Raw genomic sequence first — 13,738 nt, 5'->3', positions numbered from 1 at the left:
AAACGGACAAAAAGAAATATTATTATAAATAATTCGTATCCTACAAACGAAATAAGTACATAATCCTTTATACTTATTCCATTTATTATTTTTCCTTATATAAATTAGTACATGTAAACTGCAGTTAACCGTTAAAGACACAATCTCGTGGATGTAACAGCTAAACTGCTAGAGCCTAGACTGCCTAGAGTGATCGAGACGATTTTTTGAAAAAGAAAAAGATTTTAACTCAAGTATAATAAATAGGGTCTGGATTTATACGCTCTAAAATCCTCAGAGAAATATATCCTATAAAATAAGAAATAAAAAAAAAATCTTTTATTTTCATTCAATATAAATAAATAAAATCGAATAAAATTTAGATGCACTCAGATCATGATAAATACAACTAATGTATGATTCGATTAAACCTACTTAATAACAAATTACTACTATAGGTCTCAGATAAGATAGAAAAAACGATTTCGCTAAATTACATGAACTATAAATATAACTATAAAAACGTTATTTTAATTAAAATAAGCAAAATATTACATATTATGCATTTAAAAACCGTGTATATACGAGTACCTACAATAAAAAAATCATAAAATACAGTAATATGCAATACATTTCAAAAAATGACAAAATATGCAAAATAAAACTTTAAATATCAGATCTATTGATTACAAATCAAAATTGAGTTACCTAGCTATTTTTGGTCAGTTCAGAAAAGCATGCAAATGCATATAAATCCGGGCCCAATAACAATACGTTGACAATTATATAACAATACGTAATGGAACGAAGTACAACAAGAAAATGATGAACACCACCGAAATCAGTTCCTGAATCATGTGCTTCCACACGTTGATGGACGACACGCCGTGCTGCGCGCTGTTCTCCAGCAGGCAATCCGTCGAGGCGCGCAGGTCTGGTGCCGCCGTCGCGTTCGGGTCGCATCCCTTGTGAAACAGCATGTTCGTGCTCACGTTGTACGATAGCACGGTGGCCGTGAAGTACACGAACAGCATGGGCTCTAACGTTACCGCGCAACGAAACGCTTTGAACGATTTTTGTGTCAGCGTGTACTTCGCCATGATTATGGCGCCGTCGAAGATACTCGAGTACCTAGTCTAAAATAAATCAATTGATTTGTATTCATGCACAATAAAATAATGTGTTTACTGCAGCATTGGGTGTTTTTTTTTTTTTTTTGAACACCAATTAATTTTCAACATTTTTTTGTGTAATATAAAATACTACAAATAGTTTTTTTTTTTCCAGGGATTTAAGAATAAAGTAAGTATTGAGTTTATTTTTTAAAATCTCTTTCAAAAAAAAAAAAAAAAAAATGGCAACGTTTCTCTTAATCTCAAATCTCAATAGTATGAGTATATGAAAGTACACAGATAAATATTTCGGGACATTATAAATTATAACAAATTTACCGATGTCGCGGACTACGATACATCGAAGTATATTATAATAAATAATAATAATATACTTCTTACACGTGTCAGTAATTCAGGTATAACTGCATCATTAAAGTCACCTGTTTGCAATAAGAAATTGCATTTGCGCGTGTCGACCATTAGGAGTTAGGACAGAAGTGCATCATCGAGGTCACCCTTACGCAACAAGAGGTTGCACTGGCACATGTCGATAATTAGAAGTAAAATGCATGCTGGAGACTTTTATTCTACAATAACAAATATTAAAACAACTCCAAAGATATCTATAAAATGTAAGGCCGTGGACACTGTATGTTGGAGCACCGTCGTGTTGAAAAATAATATTTTCTCTTAGAGCTAAAGGAATATCATCAAGCATCATCGGTAATTCGTTTAATAAAAAATTATAATATCGTCTACCATTGAGTGTTCCATCATAAAAAAATGGACCAAGCAATTTATTACCAATTAAATCACGCCAAACGTTTATTCTCCAATTAGTTTGATTATTAGTTTCAAATGCTTAATGTGGATTTTGATCGTCCCAGTAACGATTATTTTATTTATTAATAACACCATTATTTGTGAGCTTAGATTCATCTGTTCATAATATCGAATTTAAAATTAATGAGTTTTCATCTAAACCAGTCATCAACCACGCAACAAAAGCAAGTCTCCTATCTGCATTACCCTGACCTAAATGCTGAACTAAATTTTTAAAAGATAAAATAATAAAATAACAGCAGCATGCAATCAACTGACTGATGAACAAATTATACCTGCAACAAATTAAGAATTGATACGACGCGCTTAATCATTATTTGCTCACGGCGGACAACAATTTGAACAATTTATACGTTAAATTAATTAATTACTAAATAAACTTATAACTTAAATAAGAATTGAATTTGTTATTAATTATTAATACATCCTAATAGATCCATTAAATGTAATGAAATAAACAACATACTTATTTACGTTTTTTCTGCTTTAAGTTATAACTCATATACAAATTACAGTGAAAATTATACAGCAATTAAGATTATAATTATGTGTGACTATCAGCTTAATAATTAGGGAAGAAAATGTCAAACCTAAACAATCCTAGAATAATAGAATAATTATTTTTAAGTTACAAGTCAAAAAACTGTATATCGTGTGTATTTTGCAGTTTTTTAGTTAAATTGCTATAACTTGATTAATTCTGGACTTTGAAAGTTAGTTTAGCTACCAAAATTTATTTTAAAAAATAGGCAAAAAATAATTTGTGGTCAAAATAAGTGGTTACCATTAATAAAAAAAAAGTTGTACTGCGCATGTGTATGTCTAATTAAGTTAAAAATATTCATAGGCCATAAAAATGTGTATTTTTATGTCATAACAACCTACCAAAACACAGAATTCAAATCGCAGAACTCTACGCATATTTATTGAGTGCTCTCAGTTAGTGTTTACACACTGTATATTATATAAAACTCAATTTTACACAATATCATCATATAATTGGCTAATTGAATACCTATTAATCACAGTAATAGCAATTGACAATAACTAATAAAATCAATTTTTTTTACACATTCATTAGATAGTCCATAATTTTTATTAAATACATTTGATAAAAGTAAAGTAACAATCAACAAAAAAAGAAAGATAAAAACTAAAATTTAATTTTAACGGGATTCTGAATTATATTAACTAATGTTTAGTTATAATTGGAGTGTTCTAGCATACCTCGCGAATAATTTGTTAAAGGTGATGCTTTTTAACCCCCATTATAGAGGTAGCGGACCGAATCTATAAACACACCACCTCGTATGATATAGGAAACGAAATTGCTGGAACAACAATATTTTTTACAAATTATTAATATTGAACACCGAAAATTTATTAAAATTTTTAAATATACCTATCCATATAGTTGTTTTAATTAAGCACCCTGCAATATTCTAGTATTTACCAAGAACTGTATTTCAATAAACATATTTTACCGAACTGTATTATGTTTTGTGTTACGTTTTGTTGAAATATAACGAGAGAATTACGGGAGTAATGTGTTATTTTTTCGAAGCTGGTTATCATAGGTATCTTATCGTCGTAAATTTGTTATCACTAAAAATAATATTAATTATTGTAATAATTAATTTTCATTTTTTTAAAAGCCTCTTTCTTATACTCCAAGTTTACTTATTATATTATGGTAGGTACTGGATAGTTGACACTGTGACAGTTGTTATAGTTGTTGGTTTTCGATTTTTATTTATTAGGTATTTCTTTAAATATTAACTATTAAGAAATCAAAATAAGCAAATTTATATAAGACTACAATGCAGAAATACAATTTTAAGTATAAATAATTATGAATTAAAAAATGTGAAGATATTGCTAATATCTAACTGTTAAAATTAACAAAATTATTTAAATTAATATTATATTTATGAAGCAAATAAATTTCTTTAACTATTGGAAAATGCGTTCCAAATTCAAAGTGGTACAAATAAATAATAATTATTTTTAATATTTGTATTAATATAATATATAGGCTGAAATTTACTAATATTAACATTATACATGTATGATAAAATCTATTGTTCATAATTTTGAATAATAGTATAAACCTTAAACTCAAAATAAATTAGAAGAATGTAATCTAGGTTTATTAAGAATAATTTTAATCAAGAAATTAATAGTTATAGACAAAACATTGATATAAGAGGAGTACACACAGAGCTCTAAGAAAAAATTGATTATGCAAAATTTAAACACATTTTGAAATGTTCATAACGTGTATACTTTTCATTCTAATTATTTCAAAATTGATTTTTTTTTTGTACTTGGGGTAAGGGGTCCTTGAATCTCCTCCCCATTTGTACACCACTGATAAATAATAATAGTCAAAAATGTATTGTGTTCAAAATAGTTGAATATAAATGTATAATTTTATTACAGACTATACTATTAAATAATATGGCAATTAATAAAATGTTAATACAGTGAATTATGTACTCAATTACCCAATAAAATAGATTGTTGTACATAATTATTAATTACATATTAAAATGAATGTTTTAAATAAATGGTTCCCAACCTGGGGGGCGTATACACATCGCTGGGGAGACGCAAGCAGTCATCACAAAGTAAAATTTGTATTTATCAAATTGTATTATATTTAAAATTCCACTATAATACTATACTATTTACAATTATTTATATTTTATAATTACTATCATCAATAAAAAGTAGTCTTTCCAAATATTATATAGTTTATTTGTAAAATGTAAAGTAAACAAAAAAATTATAATTTTTTTCAATTTATAGGTGGGGGGGGCGAGATTTTTGAAAATCTATAAAGGAGGCGTAGAATAAATAAGGTTGGGAATCACTATTTTAAACACACACTCCGTATTACATTTAAAATCTATTTGAATAATTAATTCTGTAGATAATTAATAATAACACCAACACAATATTTTTTTATACTTTTTATAGTGTAGATAAGAATAATATACCACATAAAATTATTAATGAATACCTAATGAGTTTATTAATGATGTACTACCTATATATAACTATTATACTCGTATTACAATCATGATTTTGAGTGTCTACCTATTTAATTTTGTTGCGGTTCGATATTAACTTTAATTTATTTATTTATTTATTTATTTATGTACATTGTACATAATGCATATTATATAAAATATTATAATATTATAACGTCATGAGATAAACCAAAGTTAAAAACTTAAGATCTATACATTTCTTAACTTTGTATTATAACATGAATATTATTAATAAATATAATCTTTAACACGTCACTAGTATGGGTATGTTTTGTATCATAATAGGTATCGTGGTAGCAACGTTAGCGTTGTGCTAAGTGCTAACATTATAATTTTTTGATGCTGTGAAATATTTAATAAACTTAGAATAATAAAACAAAAATAAAAACATTTTCTAGTTATATCCTACAAATTTGATTGTTAATAACAATATTGTCATTCAAATTGTTTATAGAAAAACTAAAAATAAATAATTTTTGATTAAAAAAAAATTAATATATTCATTATTTCCATTTTCTACATTATTTGAAATACAAAATTAAAAATTGGCATCGGTATCATCAGAATCATTTAATATGTTATTATCCTCAGCCTCACTTAATAAATATTATAATTATTAATAAATAATATTAATTTATATAAGAGGTATATGGAGTTTTTAAACGATCTATTTTTATTTGAACAAGTGGTTCCTAATATAAGATTAATGTTAGCGGAATGCTAACACCGATACCGATGACGGATTAAGTTTAATTACAAAGAATCATTCATAGTTATTTTCGTAATTTATTAATAAATAAAATAATTTTCCATTATAATTTATTTTTTTAATGAAATTAAATAATTGTCTTGTTAAAATGGGAAAATAAAATAAAATTAATTGATCGAAAATCTATATAATATATTATAGGTACTTATTAATTAATATTGTGTTTCTCCAAATCATCTAAAAATAAAAATTGGTAATTAGCTTCCTACACCTAAATGTATTATTATTAAGATACAGTTTATTTAAATAATTTATAAATAGTAAATTGTTATAGCACTTATAGTAAATATCAACTAGCTTTGAATATATACTTGATTTTAACCAGTTATATAATTATTAATAATAATGAATTTATATAATGGATTTAAATGGTCAAATTAAATTTAGTTTAATAGTTACATCTCTTTTGGTAAATATTTTTTTATTTTTTTTTTTTTTTACTTCTAAAATGTAATTTATGCTTTGCATGTATGTATCGTAAGATTATATTTTAAAAGAATAAAATTCCATTCTGTTATTATTATTTTCATTTATTTTAATTGTTTACTTAAAGCTATACAATCGGTATTTTTTAGATACAAAAAGTAAATTATAAATCTTATACATTATATAATATATTTATAAAATAAAGTGAAATATTCGAAGAAATATGCATTATATTTAGTGATAAACTATTAAAACCCAATAGAATCAACACAATCAATTTAAAAGTATAAATATACGTCATTAAGATATCTAGACTCTAAATATGAATTATACTTTTGAGTCGACTAAAAGAAATTAATGTGTTTGGTGATAATATTGTACGAATTACAGTATCTATAAATAACATGTATAACCTTTCGATCAATTTTGTTCGTATTATTAGATTCATAAAATATATCTGTTTATTAGGATTAAATTATGATATTTAACCTACCAATTTTATCATTTTTTTTTTTTTGTTTGTTTGTTATACCTTATTTAAATATTAATATTTACCTCTCAATAATTACTTATTAGTATAGAATGGATTTACAAATAATAAAAACACAGAAATATGGAGATATAATTTATAAAATATGTGTTAAAAGTTAAAACATCAGATATGGGAAAAAATGTAATTAAAAAATAAAAAAAATAAAATGCATTAAATATAATTATTAAATTATTAAAATAATTTTTTGCATTGAATAATTACAATTTCTTTTAAATTATCGAATGTTAAATTTCACCTATTAGTCTCAAAATATTTTTAAAACGGCTAAATGATCATTCCACATCAACGATGTAATTAGAGCATATTTGAAGTACATAATATCTGAAGGTGATAATTCCAAATTTTTAGAAGGATGTGTGTCATTTATACGTCAATGATTGTTTTAAAATCAATATAGCCTGGATTTTTTTCTAAAACAGCATGAATTTTTTTTTGGACAATATACGATAATATACTAATAAATAGTTGTTTTTGTTAACTGAAACACCGATTGTAAACGTAAGAATATAATATAGTATGATAAAATATGTTTAAAAATATTTACAAATTAGTGAAATATTTATTTATTTATTTATTTATTTAACGCCAATCGGCAATTCAAAGATATATAATAATAAGATGTATACAAAAAATTTACAATAATAATAGTGATAAAGATGATTAAACAACAAAAACGTATTATATGATAATATCTAAACATTCTTAACTAAATATAAGTACAATTATAAATATCAAGAGTTAGTGTGCAATAAATCTTATAAATCTAAAAACTAAGCAACACATGTTAATATTTAAATTCAAACCAAGTATAGATCTAGGAGTTATTGAATAGACGAAGCATTTTATATAAAGGATGGTTATATAAGAGTAGTTGGTGCGGTGTAAAGGGAAAAAGAAAAGAGAGTGGTTTCTAGTATAATGCATGAGAACTCGGAAAGAGATGGAAGAGAGAAGATCAGAGGCATCAACTGAGCCATTAAAAAGAGAGGTAATAAATGAAAGTTTTACATCTACATGGCGAGAAGCAAGGGCAGGGATATTTAACAAAGATCTATAATAGACAAATAGTCATGGGGTAGGTGATCAATCTTAAGCAAAAAAGCAACGTAGGACAAAAAGCAGTTTTGAACTTGCTCTAGACGTAATTGGTCTTTAGCCAAATATGGGTGCCATCATTGGTGGACCCAGGGGGGATTTGGGAGGTCAGCTGACCCACAGTTTTTTTTTGAGGTTAATGTGGCCCCTCAAAATGACAAACTACATAAAAAAAATTTTATTTAAAAAAAATATATACAATAATAATCAATCTAAAAATAAAATAAAATAATTATTCCTTTTTTAAATGTATACAGGTTCAAAAATGTTCCTATAAAAATTTAATTGTGATGTTTAAGTATAGAAATAGTAAACATGTAATGTATATGTATATTATAAATTATGGTGTATTATAGACCTGAAAACTGAATATTAAAGTATCAATAACGCGTACGAAATCGTGCTTTAACTTATCAACTTAAATAACGAACCTAAATCGGAAAACAATACATGTGGCTGTGATACGACAATACGGCAATACGGGTCTTAATAAAACATAACCAATACTGTTGCTTATATAAATATAAAATATTACATAATAGTACTTGAAATTTCTTAACTATTAAGTATATTATTATATACAAATATGATGATATACAAATTATATTAATTCAACCAACCGGTTATCGTTTTAATAAAAATATTATAAATATAGTATAAAATGTCCTAGACTGACAAATCGTCTTCGCTCAGAATTAATTAATGCATTATTTTTTGTATTGGATTAGAATCTAGAATCAACTTCTCTAGATCATATATCTATTGTAAAATTGAAAGCAGTCATTGAAAACTAAATTAAAATAAATACACCTCAAATAAATGTATACAAATAAAATAGTAAATATGTATACCCCTTATTCTTAAAATTATTTAAATACTCCAGATAAATGTATTAATTGAATATACATTTTAATGCAAAAATTAATTTGTAAAATTATTAAAATTAGTTTGTAAGTAAGTTTAAAATTGTATAAAGTTATATTGAATGTTGGTATAAAAATGTAATATAAATACCCAACTAATAAGGATAATCGCGAGAGCAGCCAGCTACTTTGTAATACATAGCTGGTTAAAGTTTCTATTCAGTGGCCTCTCATAAATAAGGCAGACCTATCGCCTCAATTTTCAATTATCCTATTTGTGTAAGGATAGCTATCATGCCTTGTTTTATATCATGTTTGATAAAAATTAAAAGTTATGATTTTATATTCTTTTTAGCAAATAGTAATAATTTTAAACAAAAAATAAAATATTGTGTTTGCAACACATATTGATATCATGATATAAATACAATGAAACCTCTATTAATGGACACCTCTCAATAGTGGACTTTTTCCAATAGTGGGCACTTTTAAATTCCCCGGCAAAAATACATACACATAATAGGAGTTATAACCTCTGATAGTAAAAACTCTTAATAATAGACTAGGACTCCAAAAACTGATCCTAAAATTAAAAATTAACTCTCATAAATGGACACAATACATTAGCATATCGAAAATGTTTAATTCATGAAAGTACTATATTTGTCTTTTATACATTTCGTTATTTTGACGGTATTCCTATTCGAAAAATGATAAATGGTTTGGTTATGTGTTCGGTCATCAGTTAAATACTGCACATTGTATGAATATGTATCTATACGTTAAGATTTTTATATATATTTTTGTAACCACTTTTTACTACATTCATATATATATGTATAAATATACTATATATACTATATACAGTAGATAATCATTAATCCGAACGAGATTGGGGAAAGGGGTCATTCAGATTACTTATTACTTAAAAAAAATCAATTATCTTGTAATTTAAATTTTGAAATTAATCTTTATTTATATTGCAGTATTAATTCATAAAATTTGTTGTTGAAAGCACTATAAATACAATCAAAATCATTATAATTATGTATATACAGCCAGCTAATATGTTTATATATTGCATGTTATTATGAATACTAATACACGTGTGTATTAGTATAGCGATACGGCTATTTCCAAGCCCGTTCAGATTAACCTGTGTTCGGACTAACGACACCCTACTGCAGTATATCTACTTTTGTATCACTACTATTATGTTAACTATGATACTCATACATTTAATATATATATGTATATATTTATATATATATAATAAATAATAAATTAATATTTCAATATATACCAATATAATATATGTATATGTATAACCAATTCTCTATAGCGCTTCCGTATAGTGGACATTTAGTAATTTTTCGCATATGTCCACTATATGTAGAGGTTTTCAGGGTTTTCTCAATAGTAGAAAACTCCCCAAAGAAGACATTTTTTAATTTCTCATGAGTATCTACTATACATAGGTTTCACTGTATACTTATATTAATTAATACATTAATCTATTATTTACAACGATATTAAATGTATGAGTATCACAGTTAACATAATAGTAGTCATACAAAAGTAGATATACTGCAGTAGGGTGTCGTTAGTCCGAACACAGGCTAATCTGAACGGGCTAATACACACGTGTATTAGTATTCATAATAACATGCAATATATGAACATATTAGCTGGCTGTATATACATAATTATAATGATATTGATAGTATTCATAGTGTTTTTCAACAACAAATTTTATGAATTAATACTGCAATATAAATAAAGATTAATTTCAAAATTTAAATTACAAGATAATTGATTTTTTTTTAAGTAATAAGTAATTTGAATGATCCCTTTCACCAATCTCGTTCGGATTAATAATAAATACTTTTTAAACAAGTGAATCATTAAATAATAGGTAATAAGTGCTTATTCGAACATTGCAAAAATTTGAGAAAATAATAAAGTGCCCTCCCCCGGTTCCCACCTAAAATAAGAAATGTCTTGCACCATTAGGTGTTTATAATTATCGGACAAAATAAGTTACTAATATTCAATAGTTATGCATAAATGATAGCTAGAATTGTCTTTATTTTCTAAACAAATAATTTTAAGTAACAGCTAATTCATATCAACAAAAAATGTCAAAGAAAAGAGAGGAAATATAATAACTTTTATCTATTCTAAATATAATAGTACACATTGCAATAAATATTTGTTTAATATATAATTTAATTAAGTTATTGGTTACCCATGTTATTAAACGAGACAGAAAAATAGTGATGATTATGTAAATATAAGTAAATCAAAAGTATAATTATAAATATTATGATCTTACTGCAAAGATTAAATCCTAATACAGTTGATTAAAATTCAGCCAGGGAAATTTAAATAAACAAGTAGGTAGGAACTAAAAAAGGCCAAAAAATTCGGATAAAATAATGTGATTATATCATTATATTATTTTTGTATTAATTATATTGTATAAATGTAGATATAATATACATAATAATCTCCACTTTTTTTTTAGGGCTCTGAAGTTGTAAGAATTGCATATTGCTTTGTATGCTCTCAATTATTCATAGCAGACCAAGCTAGAAATTTAAACTGTGCAATGGAGAGTTGGAAAATTGAAAATTGAAAATGCATATTTTGTTAATTTTAACTAAAAAAAGTGCATATTTCATTGATTTTTTTTCTTTCTTAGCCTTTATATTTTAATTAATATTGAATATAAAACTCAAAATGATCAACAAAGGTATTTATTGTGATTTCAGAAATGCTAAAGAAATATTTTAAATTATATTTTCAACTCAATGAGATGTCAAAATACCAACCAGTTATATTAACATATTTAACGTCATTTTCAATGTATATTTTGTAATTTTTTCGCGGTACATATTTACATGCGCATATTTTGCTTTTTTTAGTTCCTACAACTTTCAAGCCTTAGTAATATAATGCTTAGATTTCGAAAACATATACTGTAGTTTCGTTCATGGAATAAACAAGTTATCGTTTTTTAATAAATTTATAAAACGTAATAATATTGTCATAGATAATAAATATATAGATATATTATTATATATATAATAATCTATACGATTTACCTGAATATTATGAATGTGTAGATATTATATACGATGTAACCGATGGTAGGCCGAAGGACGATTAGTGACCCAAAAAAAAATCTTTCTCGAAACATTCACTCACGTATTTTTTGTAAACACCAACTGACTGTAAGTCAGTTACATAGCAAATTATAATAAATAATAATGTAATATTACTACTGCAATTATTATCGTTTCGTGGAAAACAATAATACAAAAATTTATGTAAAAAAAAATAATAATACGATTTTCACTTTTACGTACAATTTAATGAACTTTATTTATTGTTGAGGTACGTGGACAGGTGTGTGATGTCGACTTAAGTCTGGCGACAACTGTACAAGTGGAATTTGGTCGACCAGATGACGATAAAACGATGATTTAAATTATATCGGTGTTGTTTTGACTTAAGTTACTTAATAAGAACCCATAGGTAACCGCTGGATTGACTACTGCGATGATATGGATACTAATCGTTTTTATGATATGATCGCTATTGCACACCGATGCACACACACACAATAATCGTGAACACAAACATTCGCAAGCACTCGGGCCGACGGTCGCGGATGATATGTTTTATGTGCAGTTGAACTTGAGCGCAGCCAAACACACGAGGATCTCCGTAGCAGCGACCATACGCCAGCAGATCAACGGTGGCCGAGTTGCATACTATTTTGCAATGTGAGATCGCTCGTATCATTATTTTCTCTTATATAATATTGTACACGCTATGAACTTGATTAGAGATTATGAATAATGAATATACCTATATTCTAAACGCAACGACCTAACACTCGCATATTGCAAGTATTAGTTCTACCTGTATCTACCCGACCACTAGTATATTACGCTTTATCCTCATTTCCACGAGGTACGAATGATTTTCGTGTTTTCAAACACTAAGTGCTCAATTCAACACGATTCTTGTATTTGACCTATGCTCCAATTTAACATTATTAATATTTCTACTTCGAATAATCAAAATATTATGTCCGAGGTAATGATTTTTGGTTTTTTACACACTATTGCTTCTTTCAATGGGCAACGGATTTTAATTTTTTGTAACTATTTGAAGTTTGTACGTGACTACTATATGAAATATGCTTCGTAATTAGCGAACAACCCAAACATGTTTACTTCTACCGTATTAACCAATAGTTAAATAAACGTTTATTAAAAACTTATCAAAATGTGTCCCATAGTAATGATTTTCAATTTTTTAAGCTCATATATTTAAATGGCATCAGACTTTCGTATTGTTTCATAAGTATTTTAACTTCAGAGGTGACTATTATATGCTACGTAATAGCGGAAAATGTAATTAAGTAGGTATAGGAAATAATGATACTTAATAGTCTGGAGTTCCTATATGATTTATATTTTTTGAATCACAACTAAATATCTAAATTTGATTAAATTAAAATCTTTATTTTTCGTTTAAATATTCAGAGGTGGTATTTTGGAGAATAATTTAATTATTGATGGTGTCAACATTTAATTTTACCTATTTGTAAAAAATCTCCAATACCGACACAGTCTATATGAAATTAATACACTAATATTGCATAATATTAAATGCAATTTTTATTTTACATTATATATAATAAAAAGAAAAATCTTGTTAATGTAGATTTATATAATACAAAAAATGTTTGTCATGAATTAAACAATGGTGGCGATTGAGAATACAATTGTATTGTATATACGTAATTATCATATTATTCAACAAGGTTATAAAAATCATATTTTATAAAATATTCCATCCACGCGAAATACAAATAACAGAATCTAATATACCTACCAATGGTGCACTTGAAGTTTATCAATGAGATAGGTGGATTATATTTTTAATTTCTTTTATAACTTGAAATAATATGTTAAGCGCTTCATAATTTATTAAGTTATTCTATTTTCTAATGGTTTTATTAT

General features: G+C 25.9%; 1 protein-coding gene across 2 annotated transcripts in view; it reads right to left on the bottom strand.

The window, feature by feature from the left end:
• Window positions 1-12,457, bottom strand: part of LOC112593783 (hippocampus abundant transcript 1 protein-like) — a gene marked incomplete in the record, with an annotated part of 19,908 nt that extends 7,451 nt beyond the window's left edge. The window contains 3 exon segments of one of the 2 annotated variants that reach the window (XM_025338325.1): window positions 798-1,115; window positions 11,807-11,933; window positions 12,071-12,457. In XM_025338325.1, the coding sequence (XP_025194110.1) occupies window positions 798-1,079 (282 nt within the window). 2 annotated transcript variants of the gene reach the window in all.
• Window positions 12,458-13,738: the final 1,281 nt, after the last annotated feature.

The sequence above is a fragment of the Melanaphis sacchari genome, unplaced genomic scaffold (genome assembly GCF_002803265.2).
Source record: "Melanaphis sacchari strain LSU unplaced genomic scaffold, SCAv2.0 Contig20_pilon_pilon, whole genome shotgun sequence".
NCBI classification, from domain to species: Eukaryota; Metazoa; Arthropoda; class Insecta; order Hemiptera; family Aphididae; genus Melanaphis; species Melanaphis sacchari.
This window is presented reverse-complemented; position numbering and strand designations above follow the sequence as displayed.